At 36.8% G+C, this 21,209-nt stretch overlaps 2 protein-coding genes across 2 annotated transcripts in view; both read left to right on the top strand.

The window, feature by feature from the left end:
• The first annotated feature begins 1,574 nt into the window (after window positions 1-1,574).
• On the top strand, window positions 1,575-3,650 carry LOC109469965. Its single transcript, XM_019768730.1, has 4 exons — window positions 1,575-1,677; window positions 1,923-1,987; window positions 2,852-3,000; window positions 3,511-3,650. The coding sequence occupies exons 2-4, from the start codon at window positions 1,932-1,934 to the stop codon at window positions 3,648-3,650; spliced, it is 345 nt and encodes a 114-aa protein (XP_019624289.1). The 5' UTR covers window positions 1,575-1,677; window positions 1,923-1,931.
• A 4,652-nt stretch (window positions 3,651-8,302) lies between these two features.
• LOC109469964 overlaps window positions 8,303-21,209 on the top strand; it is a 112,423-nt gene continuing 99,516 nt past the window's right edge. Inside the window, exon 1 of the mRNA XM_019768729.1 lies at window positions 8,303-8,319. The gene's annotated coding sequence lies outside the window, so the exon portion shown is untranslated. The remainder of the gene's footprint in view (window positions 8,320-21,209) is intronic.

Here is a 21,209-nt window from a genome sequence, read left to right as displayed (position 1 = left end):
ATGAAAGCCCGGGCCGTACCGTAAAGTACGGCCCGGTCCAGAACCCGTTATCGAACACTATCGCGGCCCGGGTATGATATAAATGTACATATAGACACAGTTTAGATAATAATGCAGAAGTGCATTATAGTGGGGGATGTTGTACTGAGGACCTCTATAGATGCATTTTTTCATGGTGGCAGATATGTATTTGACCTGTTGGAAATATGTAACATGTCAAATTCTGTGAGTTACTGTGAAGTTAGATTGATGTTTTCTAAGAAAACGGCTGAAATATTGAAAATAATGTATAATTTGATAGCCAAATAAAATCTGTGTCGGGATCTTTTATTAATTCTGCTTTTTCTTGATGATATTTTCAGACTGCTGCTTTCCTTGGTAGTGCTGCAGGGTTTCAAAGTATCCAGGTTCTCCAGTTTTCCAGGTAAGCAAAGGCCTACTACAAGTTATGAAAACTACTGATATACAATGTTTATCTCTTGGATTCAATAATCTAGTATTGTAATTTTCCGATCAGGAGAAAAGTGTTTAAGTCTTGCTCAAATTGCAGCAGCCGCTGCTTTTATCATCATTCGGTGATTTGTGTTTAAAATTGCATAATGGTATCACTGCATGGTAAAATGTTAACTTTCTTTTTACCTCTATTAAGATTGTTTTTCTCTCTTTTTTCAGAGCCAATAACAGTGCCATCATTGTAACTTTACGCCTTCTTGTGGCTGAGTCGACCAGCCAGAGGATTTTGGTAGTCCTACGCACTGCTGTGAACCAGGGAAAGGTGTTTGAGTTGTCAGTTGCACCAAACTCTCTTGTCTACAAACGTGACTGTAAGTTTTATTTGCTTCTTCTCTGCAATATCTGTTACAAACTCAGTTGGTAGTCTATATTGAAACTACTCATGTAAATATTCATGTTTACTGAAGAAAAACATATCGTTTTTGCTCTGTTTCCTCTTCTTCCTCAAATAAGGTCTATGACCAGAACCAGACTGTCTCACCATGTTAACTGGTGTTGGGTTACAGCATGTTGCAATTTTATAGCAGGGGGGGGGGGCTTAGACTCCTGTCACCATATACATGTATGTATATAAATGTGTTTGACTAAGAATTAATAGAGCAGACCATATGCGAAGGTAAACATTATGCATTTGCTTTGCAAATGTTACCTTTAGTTTCTAGTTATCATAATGTTTCAAACGGTCCAAATATTACTGAAAGAAGTCACACAGTGCTTTGAATCTGATTCATCACTATATACTTGAGCCGTAGCAAAGCCACATTGCACAAGTATATATTATCCACATAAAAAACATGCCCCCTTTTGTAGAGAATGGCTGATGACAATGCACTGCTTAAACTATTTACTTGTATGTAGTTACCATATAATAGACTACATTATAGATCTTAGTTTCTTTAGTGCATGCATAAAGAGGTTGGAATAACTTTAGGAATACACAATATAAATTCCACGTGTTGCTTTTTTAATTTTGAAGAATATTTTTGTTGTGTCTCAATGCTTCTCTGAAAAAAAATTGTGATAATTTGTTCCTAATATATTCCTTTGCTACCAGCGAGTGTGTCAGCCACATCCCAGGTTGTACTTGTTCAGACTTGGTCTCCTGAACTACTGAACATCAACTCTGTACAGTACAAACAACTGGTCTATAACATACAGATAACGGTAAGGATTTTATTGATTAATTAATTGATGATGTGGTTATATTTTACCAACACTGTAACAATTGACATTTTGAAAGGATTAAAAAATTATTAGTTGTTAATGTAGATGTAATTTTGCTGGTCAACAGTGACAGTTTCTTTAAAGATTGTATTATTTTTTTAAGACACAGTGACTATGTTTTAATCTTTAATTTGATTGACATCCTCAAACCTTTGATTGATATGTAAAATCCTGTTGATTGAAAGTTCCAGCAGATGTTCCAGACTGTGTCTGGCTTGCAGAAAGTGGAAGTAGCTGGCTTCAGTCCAGGGTAAGTATTTTTGATGAGCACGTCGGCAGAACGTACTGTGCCTGTGTGAATCCCGGATTTCGAGGTTTTTCGTTAGATGTTTGGTCAACGTTGCATCAAAATTTTGTCTGTTGCAGACGATATCTTTTCTGACATGACATTTGGAAATTACACACTAGGATGTTAACCTTATATGCTCAAATATGACTTTATTAGATGCCGAAGTGCAATGCACCATATTTTACGGGATAAGCGCAGGTGCAGTACGTTTTGCCGACATGCTATTTCAATACATACTACAGTGTTGTGCTCCTCGGTATTTGAAGGAAGCATTCAGGTGTAATGCACTATTCATATTGATTGTATTGTGAGGCACTGAATATCTATTGAATGTCACAAATGTCTCTGAAAGCTTTTATTGTAATGTTTTTATGATTTACAAAAAAAGCAGGAATCATTAATGAATGAAAGACCTTTATTGTACGTTTGTGCTCTAACAAGCTAAGTACAGGTCATGAATAGACAAGGAAAAGGATACAGCAATGATACTTAAACTATATTATACTAATGTAATCTACTATTTACATTGTTCGACTTCTTCTCGCTTCTTGACGCAGTTATAGATGTACGAGCATATAGAACTAGTGATACATGGTTTGTCAAGTTTCATAAGAAATATGGATTTTTCTGATTCATTTAAATGTCCAAAGCTGGGGAACTTATCCATTATTTAAGAATATAGGATAATTGTTTTTTGCAAAACTAATAACTTTTTATTGCATTGCCTTGGCAAACCAACCCTAGTAGGCCACGTAGGGGTTATCAAAGTTCCAAATAAGGTTTTGAAAAGACACATAGGCTAACATTTTAAATTTTTTTCCTCAGGGAAAACAACCTAGTTGTGGCAAAGATACGTGTCATTGCGACGTACTATGCCATCAGTATGGCCCAGACCAGGTTTGTTCAACTGGTGACCACAGGCAGGGTGGGGCAGCTGACCTTCAACACCAGCAATGTCAGCATTAAACGTGACGGTGAGGAATTATGCTTGTTACCTCCGTAAAGGAGGTATTGTGTTTGGGCTGCATGTGTGTGTGTGTGGTGTTTGTGTGTTTCATCTCTGTGTCACTGTGTGCATATTTCTGTCATCTACATGTATGTGTGTTAGAGTGCGTTTGCCATATGTGTTTTTTGGTCATCTATATACTGTGTGTGTGTGTGAGTGTGAATGACGGTGTATTTTCATGTGTACAGTGTGTGTATGTGGACAATTCTTTAACCTATAGTTGTTGTGGTTAGCTTATGGTGATATAATGATATATTTGGTATGTGGGAAGGTCTTGCTATCTTGAAAATGCGTGTTATTTGTGGACCTCCTAGCAGCTTTCCTTTGTACTACAGCAGTTTTCAAGAAGTTTGCACCAAAACTATATTTACATTATCTCTTCTTCTGAAAATACTACGATCTTGATTGATTGATTGATGAATTGATCGATTGATCGATTGGTTGATTGGTTGATTGACCAGTTTTTCTTCATCAACAGTTGTGCTGTCATCTACAACGTCCATGACCATTGGCTCTACTACCTGGACACAGAGTCTAGCTGACAGGACATCCGTCCAGTACATACAGTTAAAGCAGCAAGTAGAAGAACAGGTAAGGCAGTACACACTGTCAGATTAAGTAAAGCTGTTCAATTTCAATTTATTCAATCCAACAAAATCGTACAAAAAAAGGAAATGCTAAATGCAACCCTGAATTATGTATTCTATTTTTACAATTGGTTAAAAAAACACACTATAGCACAGAAACACACTATATGCAAATATGTTCAAACACCATTCAATCTACAACAGGAAAGGACAGACATGGGTTTTCAAATATTAACCATTATCACTGTCATTCTAAAGTCTTACTGCACGATGTGAAAAAATATATATTTTTCAAGTGTAGAGTCCTAGCTTTAGGTATGTTGTCTCTGTCATTTGACTGTGTATATTATATCTCTGTATACATTAGAGACACAATGCACGTACACGTACCATCCATAATGTAAACATTTGTAATTTTCCAATACAGCTGACCTTAGAATTAGTAGCAGTGACTGGTTTTCAGACTCTACAAGTGGTCGACATCAAACAAGGGTCAGTTAGCTTGCTTTTTATGTTAAGGTATCCATACCAAATAGGTGCATGTGGTTTTCTTGAGTGAGTGAGTGAGTGAGTGAGTGAGTGAGTGAGTTAATTAGTGAATGAATGAATGGATTAATGCATACATGAATGAATGAATGAATGAAGTATCTGTAGAACTGCAATCATTATCATGTTATCTTTTGAAATTTAATGATTAGTGGGGGGGTGTGGCTTAATGACAGAGCGTTTGGCTCAGAAGCAACAGGTCCCAAGTTCGAACTCTACCATGCCACTGACCTTGTGCTCTTGTAAAAGGCACTTAACACGACTTTTCCCACTTAACTCAGGTAAAAATTTTGCATTTGTCCACTGTGTTTGGCAGCATAAAAGTTAGTTTTAAAAATAATGAAGTGCGCGATCACTATGTCTATGTGATAAATGTTGGAATAAAAAATGCAATGATTCAGAATTACATGTACATCATTGTACCTTTCTGAAGGCAGTTTGTTCTGTTCCAATCTTCAGTGTTAACAACACAGTGGTGGTAGTCATAGCAGTGTACGGAGCAGGTTATGCTACAAACCAGCTGCAGTCAACATTCCAAACTGCTGTCCAGTCTGGTCAACTTGGCACGATTAGTGTGGTTCGGCAGTCTGCAATGGTCAAGACTGATGGTAAGAAACACTCCTGTGAAGGCTTTCCAACGACCCTGACTGTCCATCACAATAAGCAAGTCAGCCAATGGTAGCATGGCAATTAGCGGTTCAACCAATGAGTGAGTGAGTGGCTAAATTACTCATTTAATTTCAAATTTTTAGAATTCTGTAGAATTCCTTACTTGTCCTATTGGTGATGTCCTTGGTACTGAAATACTGGTTAGAGTGCAAAAACTATCATGATGATTATAGATGGTGAAGAGACAGCATTGGGATGCAAAGGATCCAAAACATTCAACTATTTTCATAATGAGAATAAACTATCCTAACCTATAGATATGGTAGCGAGTGAGTGATAGAAGTTTTAGTTCGTGCTTATAAACCTGCTTCTCTGCTAATTCTCCAGTGTCACTGACGAAAGGTTTTTTGGCGATATATGTTTTAGCATGAATCTGGATGAAAAGGAAATTATAGTCAAATCTGACCTAGAAGGCCACCTAGGGGACTAAAGTAAAAGCGGTTTTCAGTTGTTATGATCTATTAACAAGTTAAAACTTGTTATCTCAGAGTTGCTATCTCTTTTTACAGTTGTTGTATCGTCCACCGTGTCTGTGACTTTAACACAGTCCTGGAGAAATGACCATGCCAACACAACAACCCAGGCATTCAGCACACTCAGAAAGACAGTCACTCAACAGGTAAAACAACTACTTCAAATTTGGCTTGACAAGAAATTATTATCCAAACCAAGTAATGTACAATGTATACATTTTAGACAATTGGACTAAGTCTATACATATCAATCTAATTACAACATGTACTTTGGATAACAGTAGATGTAGTGGTGGTAGTAGTAGTGGTAGTTGTAGTAGTTGTGGTAGTAGTAGTTGTAGTTCAGTAACTACACAGTAAGAAAGTAATAACTGACATCTCTTCTTATTCAGTTCACTGAACAACTTGGAGGCACTGAAGGATTTCAGCAAGTTACAGTGTCCAGCTTTGAGCAATCGTAAGTCATTAAGATTCAGTACTTCTTAATGCAAATGTGTACATAGAAAAATATATATCATATTTAAGATTCCTAATTAGATTAAAATGAAACAACTTTGGAACCTTAAACACTACATGAAATCAAATGTTTAAAGAAAATACATAATACATCATCATGATAGTAAACATCCAGGCATCAGATATATTCTCTATTTTTCCTTGGCAACTTAATCATCTGTGAACAATTGTGAAGACTTTGGCTGCCTTAACAGTTTCATTACAATTATGACAAGAATAGTTTTAGCACTGTGATTGACAAATCTAAATAATCTTCTTATATATAGGGGCAACACAGTCCGTGTGGTTATACGCCTACTGTCCACGAGTTATCGTGCCTCGTCTCAAGTCCAGACATCCCTGCTCAGTGCAGTAAACCAGGGACAGATTGGTTCCATCAGTGTCAATCAGACAGTAGCTGTGACAGTCAAACAGAATGGTAAGTCTACTACAGAATGACTGGCCTGAGCTACTACAAAATTACTGCACGCCAGCAGAAATAAATACTAGTACATGTAGCCTTGCTGATGAAAAACAAATGTTCTTGATGATCTTGCATTAATCTTCTATACTAACCTGTGTTTGAAGCAGTGTACAAAATACGTTTTTTAAACCAGGCTGCCAAGTGGGCAACCTTCGGCAAAAATTAGGTTGCCCATCAGAATATTAGGTTTCCCCACCTATAAGTTACTACTTTCCTCAAATTAGGTAATGTTACATACATAAGCCTTTGACAATATTTCTAACAACCTTTAGTTAACTGATACTAGTAATAGCCCTGAATACCTAAAATTAAAAAGCAACTGCCGGATACAGCGGTGCAAGCCAAGTGGGATGAGTTTTTTTTCGGGGGGGGGGCATTCTTGAAATTCAGGTAGCACACTGGGCTACTTAGGTTCCAAAAAAAGGTTGCCCCAAGTAAAATTTTGTTGCCCGGGAGAAACTGGGCAACCAGGTATTTTTCACGCCGTTGAAGTCACAGTGACAAAAAAGTAGTCTCGTTCTATTTGTTAGAATTCTTGTAGAATCATTTACTTTTAACATTCGAAATAGACAATGTCCTTGGTGTTGAAATACTGGTTAAAGTAGCACGTTGGTAAAAAATTCTTTGTTGATTCAATGTGTAATTTATTATCAGATTGCTATGATTCAGGAAAAAAATGTTGTAATGTTGATTGGATCATAACACATTTGATGAAATGCATCAGGAATGTTGACTTGAAAAAGACTACAGAACTCTTTCCTCCACCAGTCAATCAGACTCTATAACCGGACTGTACAGATAGAGTCTGGCACAGGATAATGGACCTTGTAGATATCTGGGTTGTACAACTACTGTACAGTTTTTATAATTGTTGTAAATATATAAATTTTTGACATTTTATCGTGTAAATATCAACGCCATTCAGGCAACATTGTATGTCATGTTTGTCTGTTATGTTTGATATCTTAATAAATAATTGAAATTGAATTGAATTGATGAATTACTGTTTGCCCCCATGCAGTTGCTCAGTCTGTGACCTCTAGCATGACCTTGAAACAACCCTGGAACCCTGACCTACTGAATGTAAACTCAATGACCTTCAAAACTCTGAAGATACAAATAGAAACATCTGTAAGTCTATCGCTACATTCATCATTTTTCTTTTATATAATCTGTTTTGTGGATTATCATCATTATTTCAATAAATCAATGGAGAACATTTGATGTTTAAACTTACAGGTTAAGAAAAGCTATGCCTACTATTATATCAGACTCAGAAATGTACTATCAAATAAACATAGTTATGTGTGTTTCGTGGTTAAGTTGCTATACAGTGTTAAAGTAGTAACATGATATTATGATTCTGTTTGCACAGATAAGGGAGTCTCTATTAGAAACAGTAGGTTTTCAGGCTGTCACTGTGGCCAGGTTCAAACAAACGTAAGTTGTCTAAACCACATTTTGTCGTTTGTCCATATCTAGAGTTATCTATATATATCTATAAAAATAGAGTAGAATTTGTATGGAATTCCTAGATTTAATACTTAGGGAGGATAGAAAATGTGCTGGTGCTAGACTAATACATGTAATTCACACTTAGATATTGAATCAAGCCAAATGAAGTAAGACCTTTTACTTTTATTTTAACGACCTTTTGTCAACTATTTTGCACAAATTTTGAGAAGTAGTTATTTCATATCATGTTTAGTTTTGTATTATTGTAAGCAAAGAAAATTCAAAGTTCATATTTTAAGCTTAGTGCTTTCCATAAATTTTCAACCAACAATTTTTTTCTTCTTTAAGAAAAGTGACCCACCTACATGTATTTCTGGCACATAGCCTTATATGGACATGAACTTATTTGGATATCGTTACCTGCCACAGGTCTGAACAGAAGATCCAAGTTATCCTGCACATCATGGCAGTTGAGTATGCCGTGTCTCAGGCACAGCAGACTGTATACACTGTGGTACAGTCAGGGCAGGTGGGGAACATTGTCGTGGACACCAGCTCAGCAACTGTCACCAAAGATGGTTAGTCCAACAAGTTTAAAAATTTCTTCATTTCTAGCTACTTAATTCTAGATCGAAAAGTAACATGTCTACTAAATACATATTAGTTATGAATAATACGATACTCTCAAAGTTTCATGCAATACTTCAGGGAGGCACGCTTTAAAGTGCTCATGACACCAAAATATGACTTTAGCAGGTTGTAATTGACATAACTAGTATTACCTGGCTAACAGACATATTTACAATAAATATGCACGGTCTCCTGGTATATTCGAAATTCTAACGCCCTGCCTTGGAAAAGTGAGCAGAAGCCAGTACTGGCAGGTAATTTGCATCTCTTTTTTTTTGCATGTCTGTATTTTTTCCTGAGCTGACTTCACCCAGTGATTTCAGCTTAGGAACGAGCACAGAAATGCAAAAATAAAACACAGAGATGCAAATAGAGATGCCCGAAGTGGGCGATTGGGAAGCTTGCTTAAGAGTCTCCAAAAATATTCACTTTTAGAATGCCGTACAAGCTTAATTATGTAGTCATGATGATTGGAACAAACTTCAAGTGACTATATTGTATGTACACTTCCGATATTTGAATGGTATTGTACAGACTTATTTTTGAGTCATGAGTACTTTTAAATGCTTTTTATTTACCTTTGCCGTGTATGGTAGATAGAGAAAATATCTTCAGTCTGATCTACACATTGTATATTTCTTTCATGATACATTACACGTACTTGTTATGCATGAACCTATTATGTACATGTACGTAAATCAGTAAGAGATTTAAGACATGCATTTCCAGAAGATGTACTGTCTGTTAGTGCATTATGTAAGATTACAAAAGACTGAATTGCTTGATTGTGTAGTCGTGTGGCAAATAAGTTCTCAGAACTGTTATTTAGTTTTCAGAACTGTTTTAGTGGTCGGGAGAAAAAAGGAATAACATTGAAAGGAATATGCACTAATCATGCATTGCTCTTCATACTACAGTGACAGTGTCCAACACTGCCCAGATGACCTTAAGCCAGCAGTGGTCAGCCAACTTGACCAGCCGGTCCTCAGTAGCCTATACCAGCCTTCAGAAGCAAGTGGAGGAAACAGTAAGACACAATTTGTAAAAAAAAAATTATCCCAGGTCTTGCTCATTTATCTTCAAAGAGTTCAACAAATAGTTCATAGTTTTTTTATTAGTAATTTGATGTGTTGCTTTGGGGCAAAGTACCGAAACACAAAAAAATGCCTTTTAACATGTAGTGCCGTGTTACTTTGAATTCATACATAATTTCTTCAATTTCCCTACCACAGTTTGCCCTGCAGTTTGTGAACGTGATAGGATTCCAGCGAGTTGTGGTATCCAACTTTGTACAGCAGTAAGTACATTGTATTTTATTAGTTACCTTAATGGTATAACAACATAAAGTGCTTAGCGTAACATAATTGGCCTGCTGTTGCTATTGCAATTCATTGTAGTGACTATATGTTTCAGCCAAATGTTGACCTTCTTGCTAGATTTGTATTCTATTATATGGTTTAGGTATGCACATGTAATGAAACACTAAGTACTAAAGGTACTGTATCAGTGTAACATGCAATGTGCAATGTCATGTACATTGTCATAAAGTTGGATTGAATCAAGTTAGCCCTAAACAGTACACCTGGGGTCCGCGCGGACCCCCCACTATATATCCTGTAATATTTTTCTTGTTTGTAAAGATATTCTTCTGAATTTCAGGTAATTGTCACCCACAAAGTTGTCCCTCAATACAGTGCAGAAAACTTAGTTTCCCCCTTTAAAAAAAAAATTATATCTGATTTTCTTTTGGGGTCCGCGCGGACCCCAGCCGGCTTTCGATCATAATGGATACACTGGCGTTCTTATACATTACCTTATTTCCGTTTTAATATGTTTTATGCACTTATCGTATGGCCAACAAATTTTCAGAAAATGGTGTACTAATAGAATTAAATTCTAACAATTTTAGTGTAATTATGACGTCATATGACGTCGAAGCTAATAATGTGGTCCGCCATCTTGGATTTTGACCAATGACGTCATCAAATTAGAATATATTATGAATATTAAATGATTTAACTTATCTTTAATTATGTAAGATGTTATTAATGTCAGAAAGGAAGTTTTATTGAATATAAATCCCTGAAGATTTTAAACTTTAAACCAAAATTACTGATTTTTTCCACAAAACTGCCTGTCAGAAACCCGTTGCCAAGGCAACACAAAAAAATCATTAACTTATTTAACCAATATGAACTTTTTCCAAGATGCATTTTAGGAAAGGTCACCAAATTTGATGGCTCTAGCTTAAGCTGTTCAGGCGCTATCTGAGATTAAAGTTGGCGCGAGCCTAAAAAAAAACACTCGGTCTGAATAGGGTGTAAAAATCGGGTTTTTCTTCTCTTTGTCTTTTCATCGCCAAAAAATAGGAAAAAGTCAAAATGTATGATTTTTGTACGTGATGTGGACTCAGAGGTTCACACATCAATTTGCAAAATAATTGAGCTGGTATCATGTTGATAATTTCTAAGAATTAGCAAAAAACTGCGGACCCCAGGTGTACAGATTAATCAGTCCGGGAAGGTGTACTGTTGAGGGTTAAATATAAGTGGCCTCCCTGAGCGTGTGAATTCTTGTTCTGTAAGGCGGCATTGTAGTTTGGGGAGTTTGTTGAGAGCCTGAAGGTTCTGGGTTCAGATCCCTGGCAGGCCCCACTGTTGTGCGTTTAGAAAATACACTTTATATGATATCTAACTTCAGTAAACCAAGCTTTGGTTAGGAATGTCTTATAATAATAATAACATTAATAATCATAAACAATCACATAATGCACATAAAACATACAACATATTTGCTCCACACACTTTTTTGAAACTGTTGCAAGGGTCTATACGGCAGCCATTCAGCGCCAGGTGACCTCAATACGACTTTTCCCACCCGAAGTCAGGTACCCAGTTACACCTGGGTGGAGTTAGGAAAGTTGTGTAAAGTACCTCTTGAGTTCCTGGAGGTCAACACATTATTATATAATTGTTACAGTTAGGAACATTGATTGGGGGATCAAAATACATGGTATGTTGCTAATCAGGGGTTGATATGTATTTTTCTAAAGGGGCGGTAGTGTTGCCGTGGTTTTACGAATCATCACGGCAGACCATGCTTCCACAGAAGTCCAGCAGGCATTCACAGCGGCCATCACGACTGGCCAGGTGGGGACACTGGCTGTCAACAGCACTTCAGCTGTCGTCAAAAAGGACGGTAAGTATAGACCATAAAATTAGTAGTGTGATGCTGTCTCATGTAAGGCATGTATTGAAACAATTCTTTTGTATGGGTCAGAATCATGGGTCATGAATATGTCACATTCTAGAAAACTAAACGGAACATACACGAAGATGTTGCGAGTGGTTTTCAATACACCATGGTGGAAACACACTACTAATGAACAGTTATACGGTTCGCTACCAAATGTAACTTCAGTAGTCAAATGTCGACGACTAAGCTTGGCCGGTCATGTAGTACGTAGTGAAGAACCAGCCAGTAGGCTTCTACTCTGGAACCCTGATACCTGTAAGAGAAGAGTTGGACGCCCAAACATAACAGTTAAGAAACTTATTGAAACTGAAACTGGCTTGGAGGGACTTGAACTTTTCTCAGTGATGTATGACAGACAGTTGTGGAGAACTAACTTTGTATGCTCCACCTCTACGGAGGATGAATGATGATGATGATGATGATGATGATGCTGTTTCTGTATCAAGACCTCCTGCGTGGCTATTGTCAGTTATTACATTTGCCTAGAATGTTATTTCTTAATACTAGTAGCTTTTGTTATGGTGTCTGTGGTTTAATAAGCACCATGATCCTGGAAGCTATGGATGGATTTCTTTGGCATTGGTATGTGGTTAGGTCTTGACTTATATAAGTAATGTTCATATTTTGGAACCCATGGCAGCTAGCTTTTCTTAGTACTGCAGAAGAACCTGTACATGTATATAATCTGATATACCAATGCTCATGGTATAGACAGTTGAATCACTTCTTCAACTACGGTAAAACAATTAGTCGCCTAACATGTGTTCACAAAAGAATTCTATTCACCTTTCCTTACAACCCTGTGGCAAGGCTCATAGAAAAAGAGATTGGCACCACCTATAATAAATAGATAGACCAAACTTTTTTCTCATTTTTAATGGTCAGTGACTGTGACTCGATCAGCCACCATGACCCTCACCAAGCCTTGGTCAGCAGAGTACCTCAACATCACCTCCACGGAGTACAGGACTTTCCAGACACAGATGGAACAACAGGTAAATGTTGCAATTATAATGAGGCTAAGTAATGAGAAGTGTCTAAGTAATGAGAAGCAAAAACTAGATTGAAAAAACAAAATATTTCCCTCCTGCAGTATGAGGTGAAATTGCAGTTGCATGGGAATGCTGTTTACCTGATTTGGGAGTTATTTTCTGATTGCCCACTAGCACCCCATAAACCTTCTATGATAATTTCAGTTTTTTTTTCTTGATCATTGTTTCTCTACTTCCCAACCTTACAGTTGCTGACTGTCCTTCTGTCAGTTGTTGGTGTTCAGGGTGTGAGAGTGGCATCTTTCAAAGAGAGGTTTGTTTGACATTTTACGATGTATCAAACCTCAATGACATGCATAAGCAAAAACAGACTTAGTGGCAAACAGTACTGACAAGCAAATATCAATAATTAAAAGAGGCTGAACATTAATGATGATGAAAGCATTTTTATCTAGACAGTTCATGCAATATTTATGGTAGCTTATATTTGTTCCCCCAGCCAAACTTCTTGATATTCCTTCTGCTCTAGTTTTATTATTGTAGAGTTTTACTGTTATGTGTACAATAATTTGAAGAAGTTATTACCAAGTTATTGAAAAAAAAATCTCAGTCTTATATTACCTCTTATATTTATCATATACAAGCAGTTGTATTATTTGATTTTATGTCTGTTTTTTTTCCACCCAGCTCTGGCAATATTAAAGTCCTAGTCAGGCTGGTTGTTGCTGACTATTCTGCTAAAGACGCACAGACATCCTTTAAGACTGTTGTGTCCTCTGGGAAGATCGGAAGTCTTACTGTGGACCCTGCCTCTGCTATGATTAAGAAAGATGGTGATTAAAAACTATTTTATACATTCACCAACTATATATGATGTATATACATGGGACGTTTCAATGACACATCCATTATTTATACAATGAAGTAAATGTGATGTTATTATATACGCAATGGAGTTTGTTTAGTTTACTAGCTTTGTTGGAATGGCTAAGCCTACTTGTTACATATATTCCATGACTAGACTACATTTTATGCTACCTTACTTGTATCATTTCAAATGATAGGTTTTGAATTCAAATTGTAATTTGCCAAACATTATTACAAGTAGGCCTGCTTTGGTGTTTTGGAGAAAAATCTTCATCACAATACTTAATACAGAAAGCTTCTTTTTTTTTGTCATGCCAGTATGGAGAATTGTGTTTGTCAAATCTATAATTTTTTCTGAGGCCTGGTGTTATTTTCTCCCTCTTTGTTATTCTTAGTGAGCATCACGTCGACTGCCTCCATGACCTTGACCCAACCTTGGACAGCTGACCTCATGAACCCTTCTGCACCGCAGTATGTGACCTTGAAGAAACAAGTAGAACAAGCGGTGGGTTACTGTTCCTAATCCTGTTATTCAAAGCAACTGCTTCATTACTTAAGTCTTTTAAAGCTTAAATGCAGTCAAAACACTAACCTTTCGAAGCGTCCAAGTACTCGAAACAAGATTTGAACATTGTAAAGGATAATCATTTCGTGTGCAATTATATATCTAAAAAATCAGGGCAATGAATCATTCAATTGTGAAAAACGTTTGAAAGTAGAATGAAATAACATAGTGTTTTTTTTTCTTTTGTACAGTTTTCAGAGTCGTTGATTGTTGTCCTTGGGTTCCAACGTGTTGTGCTACACAAGTTTGTTCGCACGTGAGTCAGTGGTTGATCTTCGTTACCTGTAATCTTCATGCGAACATTATTGCATGATGGTGTGCTTTATCTAACTTACATGTACATGAACATTCAGAACGAATTTGAGAACATGTTTTATGCCATACATTTTATGCGATTACGTTTGATACGGCTGTTCTGGCCTGTATGATAACTAGCAGTATGGCTTGGGGTTCTTCACACATATGGCCCGAGCTTCCAAATGTTCCATAGAATCATTTGAACGCGTTTCACGCGCCGTTGTTGAAACTTTGAACACCGAATTTGGATGTTGGAGTGGACGCTGTTACACTTTTTATTTAAATACACTAAATTTTGGCACATTTCGCATTGAAATGTCTTTTTTCTCTGGTGCGTATGACATAAACAAAGTACTATACGGTGTATTCTACATCACCCTTTGTCCCAGCCCTCCCGCGGATCGGATCCTGTGGTCGGGTTGGTACCTCAGGCAATACGGGATTCACCAGGTAGTATTCTACGTGTATATGTATTACATGATGATTATGATGATAGTATTACAGTTATTTGGATACCTTCTTTTTCCCAGTGAGACTAACCAAACCCAAGTAGTGTTGCGGATCATCACAGCAGACTACTCAACAGCAGACATCGGCAGAAGGTTTGAAACCATCGCACAAGACAGGGAGGTTGGACCAGGAGCCTTCACTGTTACAAATGCTACTTCTACAAACTTCAAGAGAGATGGTAAGCATACTGGTATTTCTTCATGCAACCTTGAATACTGTTGCACCAAGATTGTCTTTTGTGACACTTTGCTGCAGTTTTATAGCAAAGTTCTTTATTAACTATCACTTGTTTAACAAGAGTTTAGGTTTTGATAACTGCGTGTCGTCTTCATCAGGGTAAATTATGAATGGTTTACTATGCATCTGAGGTAAGTGTCACTGCTAACAATTAGTTGTGAATAATGAACAATGAAAAACTTTGCTATTCAATGATGACAAAATTAGTTTCAGATTCTGCAGTGTTTTTATGTTTTCTTAATTAATAAATAGTCTACTAATCACAAACAGTTCTCTTGTAAATGTTCTTTCTTGTGAAGTGCTTTAATGCATATTACATATGTACTATAGCATTGTAAGAATCGATAGATCTATAATTGGTCTCAAACAAATCTGGTGCCACAACTGTCCTTACACAATGTAGTTGTGAATCAACAGAATTTTCCCGAGACTGAAATACAATTATTGCTTAACCAATCCTGTGTCATGTTCTGTGTCATCAGGCCAGGAAATTTTATTAAGTGCAAGACTTAGCTCAATACAATGTTCAATCTGTTGTTATGTTTTGTATTCAGCAAGCATCTCATCCACAACTACAACAGTCCTGACACAGTCCTGGTCTGTTCAGCTGACAAACAAAACATCCCAGGAATACAGGGGCCTGACACAGCAAATAGAGGATGAGGTTTGAATCATTTTACAGACTGAAATTGTTAGAAATTGTTGTAACTATGAAAATTGGTTCTTTCTTTTCAAACTGGTTTTCCTTGAGTTTAACAATGGGCCATCAAACAAAAACCAAAGGCAAAAACTGTATACTGTATTTCAGTTGTAATTTGAAACATTTGGTTGCAAAGACAATAGAAGAAATAATTTACATGTATGTCACACTTCAATGACTGTATTAGATGTTGTTTAAGAGCAAAGAACATTATATTAGATATACTTTATCTAACCTTTCAGTATACCCAGCTATATAGTGTATACACTTATATGCATGTAGTTTAATTTAATATAGTTTGAAGTACAGAGCTACATTAAATTAATTACAGAAGGGAACTTAAGATTGACGAGAATGTAACGAATGGATGTCAACTTTACAACACCGATCTTTCAGCACTAAGGAGATGACCCTTCAGTATAAATGATTTTGTGTTTTTCAGATTTCCTTTATACTTGTTCAGAATCCCGGCTTTAAGAGAATTAAAGTCAAGGAGTACAAACAAAGGTAAGTCTCTTTGTAATCTTTGAATGATTCCTTAGACCTATGTATGTTTTATATTTATTGTTACTGTAACAACATTTTGTTTCATGCTAGTTTAACATATCATCGCAAGGCTCTCTTTGGGTTTTTTCATCGCAAAGGGATTTCAGCATTGATATATACATGTAGGCCAAAACAATGGAAAAGGCAGTATTATTATGGAGTCTTGTATTATCATGTTAGCCTTTACAGAAGGAAAACAGATTGTCTTTGTCCTGTTTCCTCTTCTTCCTTTTCTCCTTCTCCAAATAAGGTCAATGACCTGAACCAGAGGTCTGTAAGTCGTGCTGGGCTACACCATGTTGCAATTTATATATATATGTTATGTTATCTTAAAAGTTCATATTGCATTTATTTATGGTGGAACCATTTTCTTACAGTTCTGATGGAAAGATAGAAGTGACCACCAGGGTGACCATGGCTCCTTATGCCTTGTTGGAAACTCAGTCATCCTTTGTGGAGGCTACAAAAACAGGGCAGTTGGGGACTCTACAAGTTGTGAACACTTTAGCTACAATTGTTGAAGATGGTAGGATGGAATTATATGTTTTCTATTTGCTTTAGCTATATTACTAGCGAGAATTGTTGATAGCCATCATTCTGTTCAACTTCAACCTGGTAGTCCTTAAAAGTCATGTACAAATAATAAAGGTTTTGACTGAACATTGAAACTAAAATTCTAGTAAAGATTTTCGTATTTTGGTAGTTTGATTTTTTATATTGCAACTTGATTTACACTGTAAAAGCGACATTGTCTGAATATATGTAAAAGTGCAAGAATGTAAAAAAAGACTGAAATTTCATTTTAATCTTAACTAAAAAGTAAAATTTACATTGCAACCAAAAAAGAGTGGTCTCACTGGGTCAGTCTAAAGAAGACCAAAGTGACTGGTCAAAAGCTCTAGGGAGAACAATCTATTGTCACAGTGTTGAAACAAAAGCTTTAATTTCAAACAAAATGTTATGTATCTACCAACACATATGAACTTTCAAGATAATATTATAAGAAAAGTATGATTTTGAGTGCAATAAATACTAACTGTACAGTGTCTGTCTAATTTCAGTAAGCCAGTCTGCCACTTCCTCCATGGTTGTAACTGAGATGTGGAACACTGAACTTCAGAACACAGAATCTGTAGTCTACAAAGAACTCAAGACTAAGATAGAGCAAACTGTAAGTCACACACAGTAGGATACATTCCATAAATTATTGTCATGTCCAACTACCATATCTGCTTACGTAGGCCAATTTCTGTACACTTTATTTCATAAGCGAGACCATATCATCAATACATGAACAAATTGTAACTCATATACTGTATACTATTAGATAGTAGTTTGTAGTAAGAAATGTACTAAGATAGTTTGGTTTTGTAGTATTGTTGTATTTCTGCCACACATTGTGCCATGTACGATTGTCGAGCAATAAAGTTCATTCATTCATTCATTTTGATCCAACTACAAGCTTAACGATAAAACCAAACATTTACCTCGCTCCATTAAAATACAAGCTTAAAACGGAAACCAAACATTTTCATCCAGAAAATACAAGAGACAGGAAAATGTTTATTTGCTGTACATGTATTTCTCTTTTATATCTTTGCATCCTTAGATTATTTTTTGATGTTCTTAACAAAAATTATACTTTGGAATAACAGCAAATACATGTATGGCCTAATATAATTGAATAGTTCTCTAATTTTAGTTTCTGTTGCTCTTTATCTACAGCTGCTTGTGAATCTACTGCAGACTCCTGGCTTCCAAAATGTGGAAGTTGCCAATTTTGCCAAGACGTAAGTAATAAACTTTTTCCCAATAAAATTGCACAAGTAGTCGTAACAAGGTATTTTAATAGGGAAGCAATCTGTCTGTCTGTCTGGTAGTCCATCGTTTACGATGATGACTTCTGTGCACATCCCGTCAGGTGGGGTGGATCCTATGACGCTTTTCCCTCGCGGCTTCGAGACGTCTCCTACTTTCCTCCTCAAACGCAGATGTGGCCTTTGTCACAAGAGCCCTCCAGGCTGGCCGATCAGCGGCAGCTGCCTCAAACTCGGATGGCTTGATACCACACCACTGAAGGTTGTTCTTAAGTACATCTTTGTACCTCAGTTTTGGCCTACCCCTACGGCGGGAACCCAGCTTGAGCTCTCCGTACAACAACTGTCTGGGGATACGGCTATCATCCATCCTGCTGACGTGACCAGACCAACGTAGTTGAGCCTTAGTGAAGCAATAGTTGAATATTAATAAAGACAATATTTCTAATAGGAGTTCTTCCTCACATTGATTATGATTTTTCTAGCTGATTATTTTTAATACTAATATGTATTTTCAGAGAAACAAATGAAACCCAAGTTGTGGTGAGGATAATATCCACGTCAGATACACTGAAAGAAACACAACAAAACTTTGTTAGCCTTGTGGAGACAAACCAGCTACAAGGCGTCACAGTCAGTACAACTTCAGCTACAACTAGAAGAGATGGTAAAATCTTCCTCCTTTTTATAAGATTTTTAAAAATCTATCTGACTTACAGAGCATTGCCCTTATCAAAGCTAGAGTTAACGTTGAAGACCATGATATCTAGAAAGGGTTTTTGATTGACTATAGTAACCATACATTTAGCTTGCTTTGTTCCTGCTTGATTTGATTTGATTTGATTTATTGAAATTGCAACGGTGCAATACACGTGGGACAAAGGCAGTTGTTGCTGGTGTAGTGTAGAAACAAATACAGGACAGACAATACTCATTTTCACTTGAATTTAGTGGGGAAGGTCATGTAAAGTGCCTTTTTTAAGGGCACAAGATCGGTGGCATGTCAGGACTCGAACCCGGGACATCTTGGTTCCGAATCGAGCACTCTGCCACATTTTTGCTGCTTTTGCACCTGTATGTAACATTTTCTACACTGTATTTGCATTTGGAAGCTGAGCATTAGGAATTGATGTTTGGTACTGGCCTGCAAAAGCCGTAATATAGAAAATCAGAAGATCCTTGCATTTCTAAGTTGCATCTACTAAAAAAGGGTCCGTTCAGAGTCTGTGCATGCCATAGCAGTGGTACCCATCTCCTTTTTTTGTTACGGTAGCACTTGGACCATGCAGTTGTGCAATCACTACAGCAGGGGGCTACTCTTCCACAGAGTCCTAGGCAGAGAAAGCAGTATGCATCATTCTTAAAGTCTTTGGTATGACTCGGCCGGGGTTTGAACTCATGACCTCTCGGTTACAGAGCGAGCACTCTGTCCGATAGAGCTATATTGCACCTGCCTCTACTTAAGTTTAAATATTGCCATATTCTTTACAGTTGCATCATCAACCTCAGCCTTCCTGACACTGTCAGAACAGACCTGGAGCACAGATCTCCTGAACACCTCATCACCTGTGTTTGTCACTCTTAGAGAGAGGGTAGAGGATGGAGTGAGTAACAGCCTTAAAGTTTTGGATCTAGAATGTTTTTCAAACTTATTTTAGTACATTTACAGTAATTGAAGCACTCACACAAACTATTGACAAAATGGAGCACAGTGTAATCTTAGATGAGTAAATAAATTTTGTGTTTGGCAGTATCAAAGATTAGACCGATGATCTACTGTCTGCATTCTACATGTATGGCCGGTATAACTGTCTTCAAGCATAACACATGTTATGTGCATCATAAACATAATAGTACATGTTCTTTTGTCTTGTAGCTGACAGAACAGATAGCCAACACCCTTGGTGTGCAGCGCATAGCAGTGACAGGGTTCCATGAAGAGTGAGTTTGCTTTTCTGTTCCTATAAGATTAAGTGTACACACTGTCAGACATTATAACTTGCGGTTGCAGTTATAGCAACAAGCTACATCCAATTTTTGATCAAGAGATTTCAGTTATCAGTCAGTTTTTATTTTGCACACAAAGCATAATTACATAAAAGGGACCCTCGCAAAGTTCCTTATGCAAAAAAAATGCTATTTACGAACATACAAATGTAACCTATATTTTGCAATCTGTATCTTGTTATATTTTGTCTGACCTTGACCTCTTCCCTCATGACTTCAACGAAAAAGTGGCCAACAGGCTGTTTTAGTATTTGGTGAATATACAAAGGCTCAAACAAACAAACAAACAAACAAATGCAATGTTGCTTGTCTTTGACAGAAAAGGGCAAGTTGTTGTTGATGTGAAAATCATCAAAGCTGACTACGCCTCAGATGAAGTCCGGCAGGCGTTCACCACAGTCGTTCAAAGTGGCAGCATCCTGGGTCTGGCTGTCAACAGTACAACAGCCATCATTGAAAATGACGGTAAAGTTCTAATCTTCAAAGTTTTTGTCACTGAAGTACCTCATTATAAGTCAAGATGTAGGTCTTCCAGTATGCTGTCTTTGACATTAAAGCATTAGACTGCAGTGTTAGCTTAGATGATTCTGAAAGAGTTTTAGATTTGTCAGAATTTCGCTTTGTGTGTAGCTACCCTTTTTTCTAATAAGTGCAAAATGAACCTGGTGTTGAGATCGTATATCCATGATTTTCGGCTCAATATAATGCAATATTAATTCACCTCACTTATATATACTTCAATTAAACATACACCTCAATTATACATACTTCTATCAAATACACAATACATGATTACATGGTACATGCATGTAGTTTTCAAAAATAATAATCTGTCAAAAAGTAGAAAATTTCTAGGAGTTCAGCATGTTTAATCTTACTTCTGTCTTGAACTTAGTCATATTAGGGAGGACCGAGGTAAGAAGTTCTACAGCCTGTAAAATATGAAATGTCTAAAGTGGTTTTTTTTCACCTTATTATAAGGTACATTGCAGCATAAGCTGAACTGCGTACAGTTTACTATTTACAATGGAGGCACAAATACAGT

This window comes from Branchiostoma belcheri, unplaced genomic scaffold (assembly GCF_001625305.1).
Source record: "Branchiostoma belcheri isolate BF01 breed outbred unplaced genomic scaffold, Haploidv18h27 scaffold213, whole genome shotgun sequence".
Classification (NCBI taxonomy): domain Eukaryota; kingdom Metazoa; phylum Chordata; class Leptocardii; order Amphioxiformes; family Branchiostomatidae; genus Branchiostoma; species Branchiostoma belcheri.
This window is presented reverse-complemented; position numbering and strand designations above follow the sequence as displayed.

Excerpts from the sequence above, each read along its gene's own strand:
- LOC109469965 (XM_019768730.1), top strand. The coding sequence starts at position 1,932 with ATGTTCCAGACTGTGTCTGGCTTGCAGAAAGTGGAAGTAGCTGGCTTC. Across the intron at positions 1,988-2,851 it reads GTAGCTGGCTTCAGTCCAGG|GGAAAACAACCTAGTTGTGG; the intron begins GTAAGTATTTTT and ends TTTTTTCCTCAG. Across the intron at positions 3,001-3,510 it reads TGTCAGCATTAAACGTGACG|TTGTGCTGTCATCTACAACG; the intron begins GTGAGGAATTAT and ends CTTCATCAACAG.